Source organism: Schistocerca gregaria, chromosome 3, assembly GCF_023897955.1.
Source record: "Schistocerca gregaria isolate iqSchGreg1 chromosome 3, iqSchGreg1.2, whole genome shotgun sequence".
Classification (NCBI taxonomy): Eukaryota; Metazoa; Arthropoda; class Insecta; order Orthoptera; family Acrididae; genus Schistocerca; species Schistocerca gregaria.
This window is the reverse complement of record NC_064922.1, coordinates 131,580,003-131,601,532: the sequence shown is the minus strand read 5'-3', so window position 1 is coordinate 131,601,532 and position 21,530 is coordinate 131,580,003. Positions and strand designations below refer to the sequence as shown.

The window sequence follows — 21,530 nt, the reverse complement described above, 5'->3', positions numbered from 1 at the left end:
CAATATATCTTTCAGCATTTGAATTTTGTGTCCGAATGCCATTAATGTTGATCATCGTAATGCGGTACGCCCGGCGTGTGTTCATCAGATGGAGGGGAGTGTCATCAGGCGACAGTGTTGAAACCGAACTGCTGTCGGTCATCGGCGACTCCGTCGCTCCTAACCACACCAATTTGTTCAACATTCCGTGACCCCTCACGGCGCATGGCCAGGACTATCCTCAATCACCATACCCGCATTTTCATCCTGCTCCTGTTCGTCCATTTCCTGCGCTCAGTACCTCAGCAAATTTCCAGAGCCGGGCGAATTATAGCATACGGCGGCGTCACTGCTCTGATGTTGGAGAATCGTCATATCCACTCCTGTCTCCCGCGCCGTCATCTCAGTATCTGTTGAAACCTCTGGTAACAGGTCGCAGGTCGATACTGTCGTTGTCGTCATCTGTCCCCTCGGGACTATGGCTATCTTCAGCAGAAGCCAGTCGTCGCTTCTTTCTTCCCTTCGGCGAACGCTGTTTCCGTTGTCTTGCTTCCGCGTATGTCTGGATGGCGCATCCTCCGTCTTGGGCCTGGTCTATCACGCTCTCGGTGGAAGCTCCGGCAGCTACTACGGTTGAGCCTGGAGTGACCTTCAGCTGCATCTCTTGTATTATGTCCAGTGTCTGCTGCGGTGGAACCAGTTGCCTGAGTCCCTATCCACTGGTGTCCATGTTCTCTATACTGTGCAGCTGCTGGCTCCCATCGGAAGTCTTCCTCACTTCTTCCCTCAGACCACCTTAAAGTTCATTTATAATGCAGTCATATGTTGTGGCACCTAAACGTCACCCCACGAGGTTTGCACTAAAAGAGTCTGGAGGGCCGGCCGGAGTGACCCAAGGGTTCTAGGCGCTACAGTCTATAACCGCGCGACCGCTGCGGTCGCTGGTCCGACTCCTGCCTCGGGCATGGATGTGGGTGCCGTCCTTAGGTTAGTTAGGTTAAGTGGTTATAAGTTCTAGAGGACTGAAAATGAAATGTCGTGTGGCTAGGGCCTCCCGTCGGGTAGACCGTTCGCCTGGTGCAAGTGTTTCGATTTGACGCCACTTCGGCGATTTGCGCGTCGATGGGGATGAAATGATGATGATTAGGACAACACAACACCCAGTCCCTTAGCGGAGAAAATCTCCGACCAAGCCGGGAATCGAACCCGGGCCCTTGGGATTGACAGTCCGTCGCGCTGACCACTCAGCTACCGGGGGAGGACTCTAGGGGACTGATGACCTCAGGATTTAAGTCCCACAATGCTCAGAGTCATTTGAACCATATTTTGACGCTGGAGGCATTCCGAGCGGATGTGGCCTTCTTTCCCGCACCCTGAGCAAGTGCGAGGTTGTCCATCATATATTATAATCCCTCGACAACCCCCAATATAGAAATAGGAGGGGACGTGCTTTCTCAGTTCTGTCCGTATGTGTCTCACCCATTTAGGACGGGGTATGTTTTGGCCACATGGGATAGAACTGTACCGTACGGTGGAAAGGCGTCGGTAACAAGTTCAGACGGGACATCAGACGGAAGCTCGAAGTCCCGTGTGGTGCGGATCCCCATTCCCGCATGGTCGACTGCAACCGCACCAACATTTCCGTCGGCATGACAGAAACGGTATCCGTTCCGTAATCGTTGGAGAAGTCTTTCACAAACCACCTTGTCAATAAGCTTGACATAGACGACGCTTGAACCGATCGATAAATGGATTCCCACCATTTACCGTGGACTGAGTTTAACCTCTTCTCTTCAAAAAAGGTTCAATCTCATGTGCCTTTGCTCGTGTATAGTCGTTTACAAAAGTGAATTTCAGAGTAGTTTTTCTGTACGAGTGTGCCATCTCGTTCTAGACCAAAACACCGCAAACACGAAGCTGCTACGGCTTAAACAAACAGGCGCGCGCACCGCAGCACGGCCGGAGGGCAACACGGACCGCATTGTGTCACTGCCGAAAGCAGACTATCCATCTGAGCCCTCGAAGGCGCAGAGGAAGTGCGATAGCAGGTATTTGTCCCTTGTACGCTCCCCGTCAGACCCACATTCCCAACTTAAAGTCCACACAATACGTTCGTAGTGCTCCTGCCTATTACACTAATTATTCGCGGCAGACAATGTTACTGAATCCCTAAGGGTTCGGGCAATGCGTGTGCATCCGCACAGAACAAGTTCAAAGGCCAGTTAGCCTTATCTATATGAAGATTGTATCCGTTCTTTCCAACTCTTACAGTACTCGGTAAAATTGTCTGCCTCGAGTAATGAGTGTAATGGGCAGGGGCACTACGAATGTAGTGTGTGGACGTTAAGTTGGGAATGTGGGTCTCGCGGGGAGCGTACAAGGGGTAAATCACTGCAGTCACACAATCCTCTGTACCCTCGGTGGTTCAGATGGATAGAGCGTCTGTCATGTTCGGGGCACTCATTTTCAACTGTCACCATTGATATATATCAGCGCCTGTCGGCAACTTAGGGCCTTGATTTAATTATCATTTCTTGGTCGATAAACATCAAAAATATTAGGAGTCCATGTTGATGAGAATTTAAACTAGAAAATTTCTAAGACAGCTTAGTTGAGTCACATTTAGGCTTAAAATGATTAGACATCTTGGGGAGACGCAAGTCAGTAAGTTGACCTATTTTGTGTATTTTTATTCAGTAATCTCATAAGGAATAAAGTTCTGGAGTACATCATTTTTAAGAAAGAAAGTCTTCATGCCACACAACATGCTGTAGTAACATAATATTTAGTCCCTCACGTAGTTTGTTGTAAATAATACACTACAATTCAAAAGTAACAATGGTGCATTTCCCAGTCTTATAAAGTGTCTGATAGACAGCACAGTAAAATTTGAAAACAAAACTGAGAAAATTTCTCCTTAACGACTCCATCCATTCCACGGATGAACGTCTGCTACTGTAATGTGTAAACAGCGATAGGTACTAATTACTATTATTTGTATAACTGTTTCATTTTCTAATAAAAAGTAAAAATAGAGAAGTTCAGAATGTGATTGTATGCACAAACTAATTTGTGCTGTGAATGTAAAATGACTCATTCCCTTCATTATGATCTATCATACAAAATGATCCATGGAACATGCAACAATACCGTAACTAAAACTGCATCTGATACCACAAAAGTAAATTCCAATACAAAAGTAGAATATGTAACAAAATTAACAAACTTATTGAAAAATAAATGAAAAAAGGAAAAGTTTAGGTCTAAATATATACAGTAAATGACACAAACGTCTTACAATCTGACAAAAACACATCAAATTTCATAAGTAATAACCTGGAAAGCAAACATAATACACAGTAGTTACAAAGGCGGACGAAGTCAATACATTATGCATAACGAACTAAAAGGAGTTGATAGCAAAACAAATGAATTATTTGATGCTAACAACATTCAGCACAAGCTTAAAGACCCGAAAATCAGTTTCAAAGTAAAATAAAGGAATATCTGAGGAACACACATTTCCTCTTGTCAGAAACAGAAAACAATTTGATCTTATGCATGAACATTTAACAACATAGCAAAAATACAAAAAGAAGGAAATCAAAGGTGTTGTATGGGAAACTCTATATACAGTCCAGCAACCTGTGGCAAAACTTTCAATACTGATTAAATATTGTGCTTATGGAGAAATATTTTCCCAAAAAAAATCTATAATGCTATCTGAAGAACTAAAAGCCACATAACTGCCTCAAGACGCTTAATTTTAATCCTACAACATTTCCAGCATTTATTCAAACACACCTACAAAAAGATGTAAAATTAATCCAAAATTAATTTGTGAAACAAAAAACTTGCATACAGAGAGGTTATTGAATTCATGGAATTTCTCCAACAAACTCTAAGTCATAACAGTTAACATTTAATGGCATTGTTTAAAACTACTCACATGACTTAGTACTGGGAACAGGTTTATCTGGTATCACAGCTGACATAATCATCAACCACTGCTAATAAAAGTTAATGCCAAAAACATAGTAGACGTTCCAAATTACTTCATTAGCCTACAGCAGAAAGATATATTTACAGTGGAACATGAACAACACAAAAGCGTCAGTTACCTGGTCGTAAATATCATGAGACAGAACAACACAAGCACCTTATAATGTAAGGGTAAAAAATAGTGACAAACACCACAGTCCATGCAACATCACGTACGTCAACCATACATAAGCAAGCAGCATACGTATCAATGCTAAAAAGGGCAACTGAAGTACCTTTGCACCAAGATAATACTCAACAAGAAATAGAAATAGAGATACGGATTGCAGTTGTCAATGACTGTACTGCTTCTATGGTTTACGCAGCATTAAACAAAGTGAAAAAACTCCTAGACACAAACCTCAATAAAGATAAAAAAGTCAAAAATAAAATCATATCAAGACTTCCATACATTGGCAACATATCACAGAAGATTGCAGATATTTTAGAAAACCACGAAGTAAAAATTGTGTTATCTACATCTAATGAAGTAGAACAAAAACACATAGCAATAAGCATAATTATGATAGATAAGAAATAACACGGCAGAAGTGCAACATGTTCTACCTAGGACAAACACGTTGAGATTTCAACAACTGGTATACAGAGCACATTAAAATCTACAGACGCAACAGATACACGTTAGCGACAGACACACATTTACACAATGCAAGAGATACGTTTGGGAAAGTAGGGAAAAATATCTAAGTACTCCACCGACTAAATAAAGACTAAAAATGGAGCTATAAGAAGAACTGGAGATATATTCACACTTCAATATAATCTAAAATATAAAAAGAAAAATTAATAAATGAAAAAGTCGAAAGTGAATCAGTAAAGTCCTTAGATGCATTGAAGATACATTTAAATTAAAATAATGACGCGCAGAAATAAGTGCCATTGAATGTACAAGCAAATAATGGTGCATATTATTAAGATATATATGCACCATATTAAAGGATATTACAGTCTGTCAACGACCTATAGTGTTATCCTTGCAAACTACATGCGAAAACATCTTTGTAACAGTTTGTTTATGTGTTTGTCCTATATTTAATATGTGCTGTGTACAGAAAATTTTGCGTGATCTTTAATATGTGTAAGCTTCTACAGAAATCGGTATCAAGGAAATTATAAGCAGAAATTTTTTTTTCCAAATTTGTATAAAGTTCGATGAACAGTTATAGAATTGCGATAATGAAGAAAGAAACAATAAAGAACCTCTTACACAGAAAACATCACAATTAAATAGCAAATAACACTGAAAACGGATCTGAAAATGGGAATCATTTCCCGAAATTCGTATTCGAAAAACAAGTTTGCCCAGACAAGCATGATTTCGTTTCTGGTAGCATGGCAAACACCGTCATGACTCTTTGAGTCACTGGGTGGAGACTGTGTTTGGAGCAAACGGTGATATCTCGCGGCTCCATGCGATGGACAGAGGAACTTCGCTGTGTTCCGAGTATGTTGTTGACTGCAGAGCGCGAGCGTCGGCTGTGGATGCAGCTCAGTGTTTTAAAGGTCGAAGCACTGACTTCGCAAGGGGAATATGTTACCCGCCAGTGTAGTGTGCGCAGTTGACGCTTCCTGAACGAGCTACATGACTCTGAGCACCGCACATAAATGTGTTTGACATTTGCCTATAGGTGTACTGCTTCGAGCAGGTACCATAAGATGATGTTCCAGTAACGTTGTCCTCACAGGCCATAGCAGCGAAGACAGCCACAAACATTTTTGCCCTGTCTAGGGGTAATACAATTAGACGGAATACAGCAAGAAAATGGTTTTCTCGTTGTAAGGAGAATCGTTATCACGTTAGTGATTCTCCATGTTCAGGAAGACCTTCTGGATTTGATGAGGTTCATTTGCACTCTTTACTCCACAATCATCCACGTCAGTATACACGATAAATAGTACCTGTGATAAACTGTAACAATTCCACCACTGTTCGAAATTTACAAACAATGGGGAAGCTTCAAAAATCGAGTGTATGGGTACCGCATGCTCTTAGCCCAAAATCACTAAAATCAGCGGGTGGCCACATGAGCGTTTCTTCTTGTTCGACATCAATTCGTTCGTAAAAAATACAGACCATTTCTATACTGTATGGTTACTGGTAACTAGAATGATGTCTTTAAGGTAACTTATGGAACAGATAGGAATGGTTGAGCAGAAACTGTGCAGCAACTGCCTGTACAAAGACCTGTGCGCATCCACATAAGATAATGTTATTCATCTGCTGAAACAGTACGGTGTACTGTACTACGAAGCGCTTCCCCGAGGTGAAACCATCACTCGTGACATTTACTGTCAACAATTGAGACGTCTTGCAAACGCAGTCCAAGAAAAACGACCAGGAAGACTTCGTGAAGTGATGCTAGTCCACAGTAAACCCCGCCCCAATTCTGTAAGGCTGACGAAAAATATCTGTAAGTAGCTGGATTGGAAGGTCATTCTGCAACCACCTTATTCACCTGATCCTGCGACGTCGGATTTTTGCCTCTTCCGCACTCTATCTAACAGCCTTCAAGGAACTTCGTTTCCGGATGAAAATGCGCTTCGAACATGACTCGACGAGCTCTTCTCCTCAAACCCACGTGATTTCTGCAGTAGCGGAATCAAAAAGTTACCGCAGCATTGGCAGACATTGCGAATAGTAAAGGACAATATACAATACTGGGCATTAAAATTGCTACATCACGAAGATGACCTGCTACAGACGCAAAATTTAATCGATAGGAGGAAGATGCTGTGATATCATAATGATTAGCTTTTCAGTGCATTCACACAAGGTTGGCGCCGGTGGCGACACCGACAACGTGCTGACAAGAGGATAGTTTCCAACCGATTTCTCATACAGGAACAGCGCTCTGACCGCCGTTGCCTGGTAAAAAGTTGTTGGGATGCCTCGTGTAAGGAGGGGAAATGCGTACCATCACGTTTCTGACTTTCATAAAGATCGGATTGTAGCCTATCGCAGTTGCGATTTATCGTATCGCGATATTGGTGCTCGCGTTGGTCGAGATCTAATGACTGTTAGCAGAATATGGAATCGGTGGCTTCGGCAGGGTAATACGGAACGCTGTGCTTGATCCTAACGGCATCGTATCATTAACAGTTGAGATGACAGGCATCTCATCCGCAGGGCTGTAACGGATAGTGCAGCCAAGTCTCGATCCCTGAGTCAACGGATGGGGACGTTTGCAAGACAACAACCATCTGCACCAACAGTTCGATGACGGTTGCAGCAGCATGGACTATCAGCTCTGAGAACATGGCTGCGGTTACCCTTGACGCTGCATCACAGACAGGAGCACCTGCGATGGTGTACCCAACGACGAACTAGGGGGCAGGAATAGCAAAACGTCATTTTTTCGAATGAATCCAGGTTCTGTTTACAGCATCATGATGGTCGCATCCGTGTTTGGCGACATCGCAGTGAAAGCACATTGGAAGCGTGTATTCGTCATCACCATACTGGCGTATCACCTGGCGTGATGGTATGGGGTGCCATTGGTTACACGTCTCGGTCACCTCTTGTTCGAATTGACGGCACTTTGAACAGTGGACGTTACATTTCAGATGTGTTACGACCCGTGGCTCTACCCTTCATTCGATCCCTACGAAACCCTACATTTCAGCAGCATAATGCACGACCGCATGTTGCAGGTCCTGTACGGGCCTCTCTGCATACAGAAAATGGTCGACTGCTGCCCTGGCCAGCGTATTCTCCAGTTCTCTTACCAACTCAAAACGTGTGGTCAATGGTGGCCGAGCAACTGGCTCTACACAATACATCAGTCACTACTCTTGATGAACTGTGGTATCGTGTTGAAGCTGCATGGACAGCTGTACCTGTACATGCCATCCAAGCTCTGTTTGACTCAATGCCCAGGCGGATCAAGGTCGTTGTTACGGCGTGAGGTGGTTGTTCTGGGTACTGATTTCTCAGGATCTGTGCACCCAAATTGAGTGAAAATGCAATCACATGTCAGTTCTAGTATAATATATTTGTCCAATATTTTGTTTATCATCTGCATTTCATCTTGGTGTAGCAATTTTAATGGCCAATAGTGTATTATTGATGACTAAAGCTTCCGATACGTGTTTATCCTATGTTTATTAGAGTCATGGAATAACGCTGCGATCTTTCCATCAGTCTGACACCTCTGTTTCCACAGAAATTGGTGTAAGGTATTTTGATGTACTGGTCAGTCTACATGCCGCAGGCGACCTTGCACGTTTCATGCAACTAACTTTTGACCATCAGTCATTATTAAAATATATGTAAACTGAAGTGGATGCATATTGTGTCTCGTGATAACCCTACAGTGTTTGAGGTGAAGCCTTCGGTGGTTAACTATGATCTAAAGTACATATGCTGATGAGGATTGGCTGTTTACTAGTCCACATTGTAATCAAACCTGATGGATGTTAGTAGGAACCAGGTTTTGAGTAACACTCCCTAGGATTCAAACCGGAAACAACGACGTTTCATTGTCAAAGGAAGTTGTGGCCGGTCAGAGTGGTTCTAGGCACTACAGTCAGGAAACGCGCGACCGCTACGGTCGCAGGTTCGAATTCTGCCTCGTGCATGCATGTGTGTGATGTCCTTAGTTTAGTTAGGTTTAAGTAGTTCTAAGTTCTAGGGGACTGATGACCACAGCAGTTAAGTCCCGTAATGCTCAGAGCCATTTGTACCATTTTTGAAGTTGTGATTTAATAATTGTCTAAAGCTCGTTAATGGTAACTCAAGTCACTCAATTAAACGCATCATTTTATCCTAGTGTCCTGAACCGACACCATAAATGAAAAGAAAGTCGTAACTTGTAGCAGTAAAATTATCATTAAATAAACCCATTATTTTTACATTTGCAGGCTTTCACTGATCATTTCTAATTGATCGAATCGAAAAATTGAGTTAACTACATAATAAATAAATAAATGTCGTATGACTAGGGCCTCCCGTCGGGTAGACCGGTCGCCGAGTGCAAGTGTTTCGATTTGACACCACTTTTCGCGACGTGCGCGTTGAAATATATAATACCAAACCAAGCTCGAAGCTGGCCTTAGAAACAGCCGGTTCTAGTAGTTCATTCTTTTCTTCTTTATTTTTTTTTTTGTCATCAGTCTACTGACTGGTTTGATGCGGCCCGCCACGAATTCCTTTCCTGTGCTAACCTCTTCATCTCAGAGTAGCACTTGCAACCTACGTCCTTCCAATAATCATATCTTTTTCGAAGTCTTCACATTTTTCCTGCAGCCATTTCGTCGTAGCTCCCCTGTACTTCCTATTTATTTCATTCCTCAGCGACTTGTATTTCTATATTCCTGATTTTCCCGGAACATGTTTGTACTTCCCCCTTTCATCAATCAACTGAAGTATTTGTTGTGTTACCCATTGTTTCTTCGCAGCTACCTTCTTTGTACCTATGTTTTCCTTCCCAACTTCTGTGATGGCCCTTTTTAGAGACGTCCATTCCTCTTCAACTGTGTTGCCTACTGCGCTATTCCTTATTGCTGTATCTATAGCGTTAGAGAACTTCAAACGTATCTCGTCATTCCTTAGAACTTCCGTATCCCACTTCTTTGCGTATTGATTCTTCCTTACTAATGTCTTGGACTTCAGCCTACTCTTCGTCACTACTATATTGTGATTTGAGTCTATATCTGCTCCTGGGTACGACTTACAATCCAGTATCTGATTTCGGAATCTCTGTCTGACCATGATGTAATCTAATTGAAATCTTCCCGTATCTCCCGTCCTTTTCCAAGTATACCTCCTCCTCTTGTGATTCTTGAACAGGGTATTCGCTATTACTAGCTGAAACTTGTTACAGAACTCAATTAGTCTTTCTCCTCTTTCATTCCTTGCCCCAAGCCCATATTCTCCTGTAACCTTTTCTTCTACTCCTTCCCCTACAACTGCATTCCAGTAGCCCATGACTATTAGATTTTCGTCCCCCTTTACATACTGAATTACCCTTTCAATATCCTCATACACTTTCTCTATCTGTTCATCTTCAGCTTGCGACGTCGGCATGTATACCTGAACTATCGTTGTCGGTGTTGGTCTGCTGTCGATTCTGATTAGAACAACCCGGTCACTGAACTGTTCACAGTAACACACCCTCTGCCCTACCTTCCTATTCATAACGAATCCTACACCTGTTATACCATTTTCTCCTGCTGTTGATATTACCCGATACTCATCTGACCAGAAATCCTTGTCTTCCTTCCACTTCACTTCACTGACCCCTACTATATCTAGATTGAGCCTTTGCATTTCCCTTTTCAGATTTTCTAGTTTCCCTACCACGTTCAAGCTTCTGACATTCTACTCCCCGACTCGTAGAACATTATCCTTTCTTTGATTATTCAATCTTTTTCTCATGATAACCGCCCTCTTGGCAGTCCCCTCCCGTAGATCAGAATGGGGGACTATTCCGGAATCTTTTGCCAATGGAGAGATCATCATGACACTTCTTCAACTACAGGCCACATGTCCTGTGGATACACGTTAGGTGTCTTTAATGCAGTGGTTCCATTGCCTTCTGCATCCTCATGTCGTTCATCACTGCTGACTCTATAACTGCTAAATTTTAAACATCAGTACTTTGTGCCCCGCTTAGAGACTGGACTAAATATTGTGTGTTTGCAGGTATGCAGGGTGTGCCGATATACGCAGCGGAACCACGCGGCCTTCCCGAAGGCAAGATCCTGCCGCAGTACCTGAAGGAGCTGGGCTACGTCACCAGGGCCGTGGGCAAGTGGCACCTGGGCTACCACATGAAGGAGCTGACGCCCACGTTCCGCGGCTTCGACTCCCACCTCGGCTACTGGAACGGCTTCGTCGGTTACTACGATTACATCCTGCAAGCCGGGGTAAGGAAATACATCTCCTTCTTTCCTTGTGCCTTCGTCTCCAGCACGGGCGCAGTGTCGACACGTTGTTGATGGAATTTTCATGATTAATTTAAGAGATAGACGGATGCCCTTCCTGTCACCAACGCATTAAGAAACCCACTCCAAGCCCCATCCCCTTCCCACCGCTCAGGACGGAATGTACAAATCCCAGCTCTCTGCGTGTAGCGTTATTCATGTGTAATTGAGTGGAAGTTTACTAATTGTTCGTGAATCGTGTAGTTGAGGCAGTACTTGGGTAACAGTCAAATGTTCATCCGGTAGGATGTGGGAAACCGCTTCTGTACCTATCCAGGCTGGGCTGGACACTGACCCCCGTCATTAATATGCTGGGAGGACAAAAAATTGATAACATACGTTCATTCGCGGTCAGCAGGTAGCAGACTTATATTTATTGGCTGGATACAGAGAAAACGTCATGTGTTTACAAGGTAGAGCGCTCAGAAAACACTCGTATGAACTGTTGCCAATTTCAGTGCAAAGGGTTCGGTCATGCCTGACATCTCACCAGCACTACGTCACTCCGGCACTATAAAGTCACAATGAAGGCAGATAGTATCAGGCGTCTCCTAGGGTTCGGTATTACTATCAGACGTCCCCCGGGGTTCGGTATTAAGTCCTATACCCTTTGCACTATACGTAAGTCAGTCTTGCCCCATTGCAAGTACGTCATGTACAGTGACGACCTCCAGTTGTATCCAAGTAACCAATGAACTTGAAGACAGATCTCGTGCATCGCGATACAGACCTGTCGGTAATACAAAATGGGCGCTATCTTTAGGATTAAATACCAATGCAATCCATTCAAAAGCTAAGCGGTACTTGTTGTCATTCTCGGCTCATCAAGCAGAAATATCGGGAATCTCTACCATCTTTGAGCCTATACGGGACAAATATCAAATACTCTCCGTAGCAAAAGTCTAGGAGGAATGATAGATGAAAATCTAAATAGGTCTAATCATGTCACTTTAACGTGCAAGAAGCAATCAGTATCTATCCATGCCCTAAAAAACATCGAACAGGAAGAAGTAACTTTCACAAACAGTTACACTTTCCCTTACTGATTACAGCAAGGCAGGGCCTTGCTCAGAAAAGCTCACGTAGCCTATAACTGGTGTTGAACGCGTATGTTCGTTATATCTGTTATTTTCGACCTTTTGATAGCATTTCACCATCCTATGCCCAGCTACCCTAGCTACGAGAAGACTAACGCAGAGGTTTACGTACCCTCTATCTTTTCTCGACTGTGTCATCAATGAACACTGTCCGTCATAACACTCCTCGACCTTAACGCTCTTATATGAATAACATGGGAGAAACACTCATTCCCATCAGAGGAAAAACCTTCCTGTCCTTCTCCATCATTTAGCCATCTTGTCGACGACTTTCTTGGTAGCAGGACCGCACTCCTCGATTATATTACACAACTAAATATCTCCAGCTTGAGGATACTGGTAACGAGATATCTACTAATGCAACAATAACAATACCCCCGCACACACTCGTTACCGTTGTACATCCCCCTTTCCAATGTCATTTCCCAGTATTCTTAGCTGATGTAGTCTCCTTAAATTTCCTTTTCCTAGAACCCGCTATATCAGAACACATGTCTTTCGGATACCTATAAATACATACTATAACTGCCACTATTCTTATTATTATTAATGACACAACTATTGCCATAATTATTATTATCATTATTATAATTATTAATGACACTGTGAATGGCAGCTGATGCAGTAATACAAGTAATGCCACAATTAACTTTGTTGGTTCATTTTTCTGTGTAAGTTATTCATATTGCCCCTTCTGACATTGATATCATTTTAATACTAGTTGTCATATTGAAACTATTATTTCTAAGGTAACTGTACTGTAACAGGTACTGTATGTGTGAAAGCATGGTCCGTAGATCATATTAGGTAAATAAATAAAAATATTTTGGAATATTATTCATGTGACTGGGAACCATATCAAATCGTACTATCTGGGAATAGGACCTTCCTGGAACATTGAAACTGTGTGCCGGACCGAAAGACGAAGTCTGGACCTTTGCCTTTCGCGGGCAAGTTCCCTACCAACAGAGCTACCCAATCACGACTCTCGCCTTGCCCTCACTTCTGCCATTACCTCGTCTCCTACCTTCAAAACTTTACAGAAGCTCTCCTGAGAACCTTACAGAACTAGTACTCCTGAAAGAAACAATATTGCGAATATATGGCTTAGTCACAACTTGGGGGAGGTTTCTAGAATGAGATTTTCACTCTGCGGCGGAGTGTGCGCTGATATGCAACTTCCGGGAAGATTAAAACTGTGTGGCTGACCAAGACTCGAACTCGGGACATGTGCCTTTCGCGGGAAAGTGCTCTACCAACAATCTGCTAGGAAGTTCCACATCAGCGCTCACTCCGCTGCCGCGTGGAAATCTCATTCTGGAAATATCTGGGAATACTGAACATGTACAAAAAGGGCAGCACCAATGGTAGCAGATTTGTATGCTCATTGGAGAATGTCAAGGATATTCTAAGGAAACTGAACTGGCAGATGCTTGAAGACCGACGCCAGCTATCTCAGAAGGGACACGCGACTCTGTATTCATACACCTCCGTGCACCTGTTGGTAGAACCTCAACGGGTACGACCTGCGGCGCAACATGAGCACCGCGTGGGACCTCTCTGGGCGCTACGCCACCGACGTCTTCACAGAGGAGGCCGAGCGGCTGATCGCGGACCACGACGCCAGGAAGCCGCTCTTCCTCTACCTGGCGCACCTCGCGATGCACGCCGGGAATCCAGCGAGGCTGCTGGAAGCTCCGCAAGAGTACGTCAGTCGCTTCAGCTACATCTCAGACCCGAACCGACGGGTGTACGCAGGTGAGCTCGGTTTTGAGCAACATTGTCGCCTTCCAAATCTCCCTTCCACGCCTCATCTTCCAGCGACCATACGAGCGACCATGCAGTGTCGAGATGAACTCCGCAATTCGGTGTTGGGGACACGTTCTTGACTGGCAGCTCTGACATCCTCTGCCAAACGTCGCATTGTGGGGTGAATGCACAGCCCATCCAAGTCATTAACTCGCCTTACTAAATTGTCTCCAGGGGAAAATTTTTGATAGTCCCGAGAATTGTACCCCGGCCTTTTGCAGGAAAGTCACATTGGACCCAGGTCTTCTGCAGTCTAGTTACACTGGTCGATTGCTCAGCGGGTGACGTGGACACTATTTTAAGGGAACCACACCCTGCCTATGTAACCCATGTTAATTTAGGCAAGTATTTGACCAATTTCTAAAAAAACTATATGATGCAGGACCTTAATATTCTTAATGTATGTTACATGATGTTAACAGAGTCTACTGTACTAAAATCTACTATATCCATTTTATGGTTTTTAAGAAATACTTTTTTAAATTTATTAACAAAACGTATTAACTTTTTCTGCAGAAAATATTTTTTTAACTCCCTAATGGGGGAATATTAATAAGTGTAGTGCCAAAGGTGGCTTTTTATGTTATGCAAAGTCTCTGAAAATTTCATTCATTTATCTATGATAGTTTCTGTTATAATGGGGCATATGTACTGAAAATTTTAGTTTGAGGGAAATTGGCTTTAAAGAAAAAGCTTTTGAAATTTCTTACTTACAGTTCATTGAAACTGCTGCTGCATATGATGGCCCGTCTATGATAGGTAGCAGGTGTTCCAGCTTCTTTTTCTCCTTCTTGGATGTTTGTCTTGGTTTCTTGGTCATATTAGATGCAGACCTGTCTGCATCGGCTATCGTTATTTTATCGGAGTATAGCAGCCCAGTGATCATATTTTCACCAGGATTAATTCCCAGCTTTTTCAGTACCGAAAACCTTCCCATTTTACCACAACTCAATGTAATAACAGCATCACGAACCCCTAGTTACACTGTACAAATACAGTTTTAGGAAGGCGATTCCAAATTATGCTGTTGAAACATTCATTTGGCTTCTGTGTCTCCGCATGCAGACATTTCCTTAGAAAGTCAGGATGAGCCAAGTCTCTGAAAATAGGTTTAATTGCTGTAATAACAGCAGCAGGAAGAGAATGCTGGTGAGAATAAGATTCTCCAGTTGCCTGTGGCCTATTGTATTTGCACCACGAATTTTCTGCTGATGGGCACAATCCAGAACATGGCTTATCATCAGTAGAGGACTTATGGAAGAATATGGCCCAAACATCTCTCTTCATTGCCCCACATTATCTTCACGTCTACTAATTGCCTGCACGTAGTATACCTGCAGGTTTCCTTTTTCAGTTTTAGTTAACTGACCTGTCCGATCAACAATTTTCCATCTTCTAATTTTTTTCCTCTCATATTAACAGCTAGTTTTCTCAACCTTCTTCCCAAACGATTTTTTAACATGGCCTACACATTCTATTTTGCTCATAATGACATCTACATATAGCTTAGAGTTCACCTCATTGTTGCATGAAGAATTACAATTAGAAACATCGTTGCCAGGCGACATAGCCTCTTGGACAAAAAGCTTTCTAAACTTGTTTCCTCTAAATTGTCGATTCTTGAAAAGGCCTTTATGTTTCGTCATCTTCAATAAACACAACAAAACACACATAAACAAGCTCTGCAAACGTAAGTATAACAATTACTCGCAATCAAACTCGAATAAAACTAACCGCATGTTTGAAAGCGTGTTGTTTACAAACAGCCGAAATAAAAGAATACAGACCGTTGCATTCCAAGGATAACCAGCAAACTCGGGGGTAAAAAAAATCACTAACGTGCAATGTAGGTGATATTAAGATGTAAAATATATGCAGAAATGTGGGTGAGAGAAAGGTGGGAATGCCACATCAACACACGTGGTAGTAATATGCTCTTTAATTGGTCAACAAAAAAATTTTTTCAGCAAAATCCTTTTCAGAATACTTAAATAAAACCTTAATCTATCGAAATATGATGAAAACCCAAAATTGATTGTTTTCGACCTGAACCACGGTGTGCGCCACTTAAAAGAAAGATATAAATTCAACAAACACATAATTACAAAGACTGTCTTTATCAATGGTAACTATACTGTTATTATCCACGGTGATTTGCTGACATTTATGGAAAATATTTCCACAGTACTTCATACACCCATTGCAGATGGACTACTTGACGATGACATGTACTCGTTGTCTCACTATTTTAAAATTTTGAGATCTGGTAACGCACAACCTTACGTTTCGCATGAAAATTACCAAATGGTGATATTACAAGTTGTATTTTACAAGTAAATAAATATAACAGTCCAAGTGGAAATCAGCATCTTTCCCGTTCAGGGGAGAGGAACAAGTGGAAGAAATCGATAATCGTAAAGTATTATAAATGCACAAATCTCATTCAGTTCGGTGAAAACATGATTAACACTAGAAAGATAATGATATGAAATAGGTACATACGTTACAAGTAATACACTCCTGGAAATTGAAATAAGAACACCGTGAATTCATTGTCCCAGGAAGGGGAAACTTTATTGACACATTCCTGGGGTCAGATACATCACATGATCACACTGACAGAACCACAGGCACATAGACACAGGCAACAGAGCATGCACAATGTCGGCACTAGTACAGTGTATATCCACCTTTCGTAGCAACGCAGGCTGCTATTCTCCCATGGAGACGATCGTAGAGATGCTGGATGTAGTCCTGTGGAACGGCTTGCCATGCCATTTCCACCTGGCGCCTCATTTGGACCAGCGTTCGTGCTGGACGTGCAGACCGCGTGAGACGACGCTTCATCCAGTCCCATACATGCTCAATGGGGGACAGATCCGGAGATCTTGCTGGCCAGGGTAGTTGACTTACACCTTCTAGAGCACGTTGGGTGGCACGGGATACATGCGAACGTGCGTTGTACTGTTGGAACAGCAAGTTCCATTGCCAGTCTAGGAATGGTAGAACATGGGTTCGATGACGGTTTGGATGTACCGTGCATTATTCAGTGTCCCCTCGACGATCACCAGAGGTGTACGGCCAGTGTAGGAGGTCGCTCCCCACACCATGATGCCGGGTGTTGGCCCTGTGTGCCTCGGTCGTATGCAGTCCTGATTGTGGCGCTCACCTGCACGGCGCCAAACACGCATACGACCATCATTGGCACCAAGGCAGAAGCGACTCTCATCGCAGAAGACGACACGCCTCCATTCGTCCCTCCATTCACGCCTGACGCGACACCACTGGAGGCGGGCTGCACGATGTTGGGGCGTGAGCGGAAGACGGCCTAACGGTGTGCGGGACCTTAGCCCAGCTTCATGGAGACGGTTGCGAATGGTCCTCGCCGATACTCCAGGAGCAACAGTGTCCCTAATTTGCTGGGAAGTGGCGGTGCGGACCCCTACGGCACTGCGTAGGATCCTACGGTCTTGGCGTGCATCCGTGCGTCGCTGCGGTCCGGTCCCAGGTCGACGGGCACGTGCACCTTCCGCCGACCACTGGCGACAACATCGATGTACTGTGGAGACCTCACGCCCCACGTGTTGAGCAATTCGGCGGTACGTCCACCCGGCCTCCCGCATGCCCACTATACGCCCTCGCTCAAATTCCGTCAACTGCACATACGGTTCACGTCCACGCTGTCGCGGCATGCTACCAGTGTTAAAGACTGCGATGGAGCTCCGTATGCCACGGCAAACTGGCTGACACTGACGGCGGCGGTGCACAAATGCTGCGCATCTAGCGCCATTTAACGGCCAACACCGCGGTTCATGGTGTGTCCGCTGTGCCGTGCGTGTGATCATTGCTTGTACAGCCCTCTCGCAGTGTCCGGAGCAAGTATGGTGGGTCTGACACACCGGTGTCAATGTGTTCTTTTTTCCATTTCCAGGAGTGTAGTTCCATAACCTCCGCACTGTATCTCCGAGTCCCAATAGGTGCTTCAGGAATGCTGTGAGGAAGTGGGAACGGACACTGCTAATCGTTGGAGTGGCAGAAACGGAGTCTAAAGACAAGTCCATAGCGCCACATGTACGTACGCCCAGTGTCTGTAGAAAATGTATCTACATGATGAAAGCGCATCATCAGTAACAACGATTCTTAGAGATTGTATAACCTGCTCGGGTGTTTTAGAGGTTAAATTAGCATCAACAATTTACACGTCCCTCTCTCATGAAACGAGACAGTATGTCAAGCCTGGGCAAGGAGCTATAGACTGTAACAAAAAGAGTATTACAGACAAACGTGCAAGAACAGCAAGGACTTCTTCCGCTACATGGCCCAAGGATATTCTGCCACTAGCCTAAGAAATGTGTGACAACAGTTTACTGCGCTGTTTGTAATAGGCCAATATATAGCGAGCGTTACAAAACGTGTGTATGTACTGCCCCTTCTCTATGTACACAAACTGCAAGTTCTATTGCTAAGTTTATTATATCTAAATGACAATTTGCACAATATATGGATCTCATTTACAAATGACAATGTAAACATAGGTACCTCTGTCGTGCAATGTTTCAAAACTGGTGTGGTTAAATACGCACGCATGCGTCAAAGGCTTCAAACCAATAATAAGGTTACAATTATAATGTGTCGTAAATATAGATTTAAATGTACTCTTTATATATCGTTAGTATTTAGTACAGGTAAAGTGGGGTAGTCGGTATCGGTTTGCTGTCGATTCTGATGAGAAAAGACCTGCCACTGAATTGTTCACCGTAACTCACTTTCTGCTTAGCCTTTCTGCCCATAATAAATCCTACTCTCATTATAGATTTTCTGTTGCAAATAGTCATGAGGGATTGGAATGCAGTTGTATCATTAGAGGAGAGATTTGTAGGAGAATGTGGGCTTGGTAATAAAAATACAAGATCAGGACATTAAATGAGTTCTGCAATAAATTTCAGCTAGTAGTAACGAAAACTCTGTTCAAGTATCACAAAAGGGGGAGTCACACTTGCAAAAGGCCGGGAGATACGAGAAGATTTCTCTTAAATTACATCATGATCAGGCAGAGATTCCGAAATCAGGCACTAGTTTGTAAGGAGTATCGAGGAGCAGATGTAGACTCAGAGTTTAGTAGTGCTGAAGAGGAGGCTGAGGTTTAAGAGGTGAGGAAGAAACACAGCCCAAAGAAGCATAACACGGAAGTACTAAGGAACAAAGAGGTAAGATGGAAGTTCTCTGAGGCTACAGATACTGAGAAAAGGAATAGCTCAGTATGCAGTTCAGCTGAAGAGGAATGGACATCTCTAAAAAGCACATTCAAAGAAGTTGGAAAGAAAGCCATGGATACAAGGGAGGTAAGTGCGAGGGAACCGTAGATAACAAAAGAAATTCTTCAGTTGATTGATGAAAGAAGGAATTTCTGAAATGTTCAGGGAAATTGAGGAATGCAGAAATGTAAGTCACTTCAGAATGAAATAGGAAATGCAGGGAAGCTATGGCGATATGGTTGCATGGAAATATGAAGATATCGAAAGCGAAATGGTTGTCGGGAAGATTGTCTCAAAGTACAGAAAAATGAAAACAATCTTCGCTGAAATTAAAGGCAAGGGGGGGTATCATTAAGAACGCAATGGGAATTGCACTGTTAAAGGTCGAGGAGAGAACGAATAGGTGAAAGAGTGCGTAGAGGGTCTCTATGATGGCCAGGATTTAGCTGAGGAACTGACTCAATAAGGAACAGGTGTCCATAGGTAACAGATAGCAGTTCCAGTATTACAATCAAAATTTTAAACAGTTTTTTAAGACTAAAAGTGAAATAAGGCAGACAAGATAGATAATATTCCACTGGAATTTCTAAAATCATTGGAGGCAGTGGCAACAAAACGACTATGCACGTTGATGTATACAATTCGTAAATCTGGCCATGTACCGTCTAACTTCCGGGAAAGTATCATCCACACAATTCCAAAGATTGCAAGAGCCCACAACTGCAAGAATCATCACAACAAAACAGTTCATGCATCCAAGTTGCAGACAATAATAATACAAAGAAGAGCGGAAAAAACATAGAAAATGTGTAGGCAACGATCAGTTTGGTTTTAGGAAACGTAAAGACCAGAGAGGCACTTCAGACGTTGCGGTTGATAATGAAAGCAAGGCTAAAGAAAGATTAAGACACGTTAATAGTATTTGTGGACCTAGAAGAAGCGTTTGACAATGTACAGTGGTGCATGACGTTCGAAATTTTGAAAAAAATAGAGGTATAGTATAAGGACAGAGGGGTAACATACAATATGTACAAGAACCAGTAGGGAACAATGACAGTGGAAGACCAAGAACAAAATGTTCGTTCTATAAAGGGTGTCAGACAGGGATGTATTCTTTCGTCCCTACTGTTGCTCCTACACATTGAAGAATCAATGTTGGAAATAAAAGAAAGATTCAAGAGGGGAAGCAAAATTCAAAGTGAAATGATATGAATGATAAGATTCACTAATGACATTATTACCATAAGTGAAATGTCAGAATAACTAAATGGAATAAACAGTCTAATGAGTGAAAAATATGGACTGAGAGTAAATCGAAGAAAGACAGTAATGAGAAGAAGCAGAGACGAGGAAAGGAAGAAACTTAATATCAGTATTGTTAGTCACGAAGGGGATCAAATTAAGGAATTCTGCTACCTAGGCAGCAAACTAACCCAGAAGAATTTAAAAAGAACACTAGCACCAGAAAAACGACTTTCCTTGCCAAGAGAAGTCTGGTAGCATCAAACGTAGACCTTAAATTGAGGAAGAAATTGCTGAGAATGTACGTCTGAAGTCGAGCATTGTATGCTAGTGAGACATGGATTATGGGGAAACAGGAATAGAAGCAATCAGAAACATTTGAAATTTGGTGATCTATAAGAGTGTTGAAAATTAGGTGGACTCATAAGCTAAAGGGTCAGAAGGCTCTCCGCAGAACATTTGAAGAGAGGAATATATGCAGAACACTGAAAGAAGAAGAGAAAGGAAGATAAGACATCTGTTAAGACATCAGGGGATAATTTCCATGATACTGGAGGGAGCTGTAGATGGCAAAAGTGGTAGAGAATGACGGAGGCTTGGAATACATCCTGCAAGTAACTAAAAAAGTAGGTTTCAAGTGAAACTTCCAGGCAGATTAAAACTGTGTGCCCAACCGAGACTCGAACTCGGGACCTTCGCCCCAGGCTGTGGCTAAGCCACGTTTCATCAGTATCCTTTCTTTCACGAGTGCTAGTTCTACAAGGTTCGCAGAAGAGCTTCTGTAAAGTTTGGAAGCTAGGAGACGAGATACTCGCAGACGTAAAGCTGTGAGGAGCGGGCGTGAGTCGTGCTTCAGTAGCTCAGATGGTAGAGCACTTGCCCGCGAAAGGCAAAGATCCCGAGTTCGAGTCTCGGTGGGGCACACAGTTTTATTCTGCCAGGAAGTTTCATATCAGCGCACACTCCGCTGCAGAGTGAAAATCGCACTCTAGGTTTCAAGTGCTCTGAATGAAGATGTTGGCACAGGAGATGAATTCGTTGCAGGCCACATCAAACCAGTGAGAAGACTGATGACTTAAAAAAAATGGCTTTGAGCACTATGGGAGTTAACATCCTAGAACTTAAAACAACTTAAACCTAACTAACATAAGGACATCACACA

The 21,530-nt window shown here is 43.1% G+C and overlaps 1 protein-coding gene across 1 annotated transcript in view; it reads left to right on the top strand.

Annotated features, from left to right (window-relative positions):
* Nucleotides 1-21,530, top strand: part of LOC126355279 (arylsulfatase B-like) — a gene marked incomplete at its 5' end in the record, with an annotated part of 91,759 nt that overhangs the window by 26,768 nt on the left and 43,461 nt on the right. The window contains 2 exons of the mRNA XM_050005567.1: nt 10,685-10,908; nt 13,571-13,820. Coding sequence (XP_049861524.1) covers nt 10,685-10,908; nt 13,571-13,820 — 474 coding nt within the window. The remainder of the gene's footprint in view (nt 1-10,684; nt 10,909-13,570; nt 13,821-21,530) is intronic.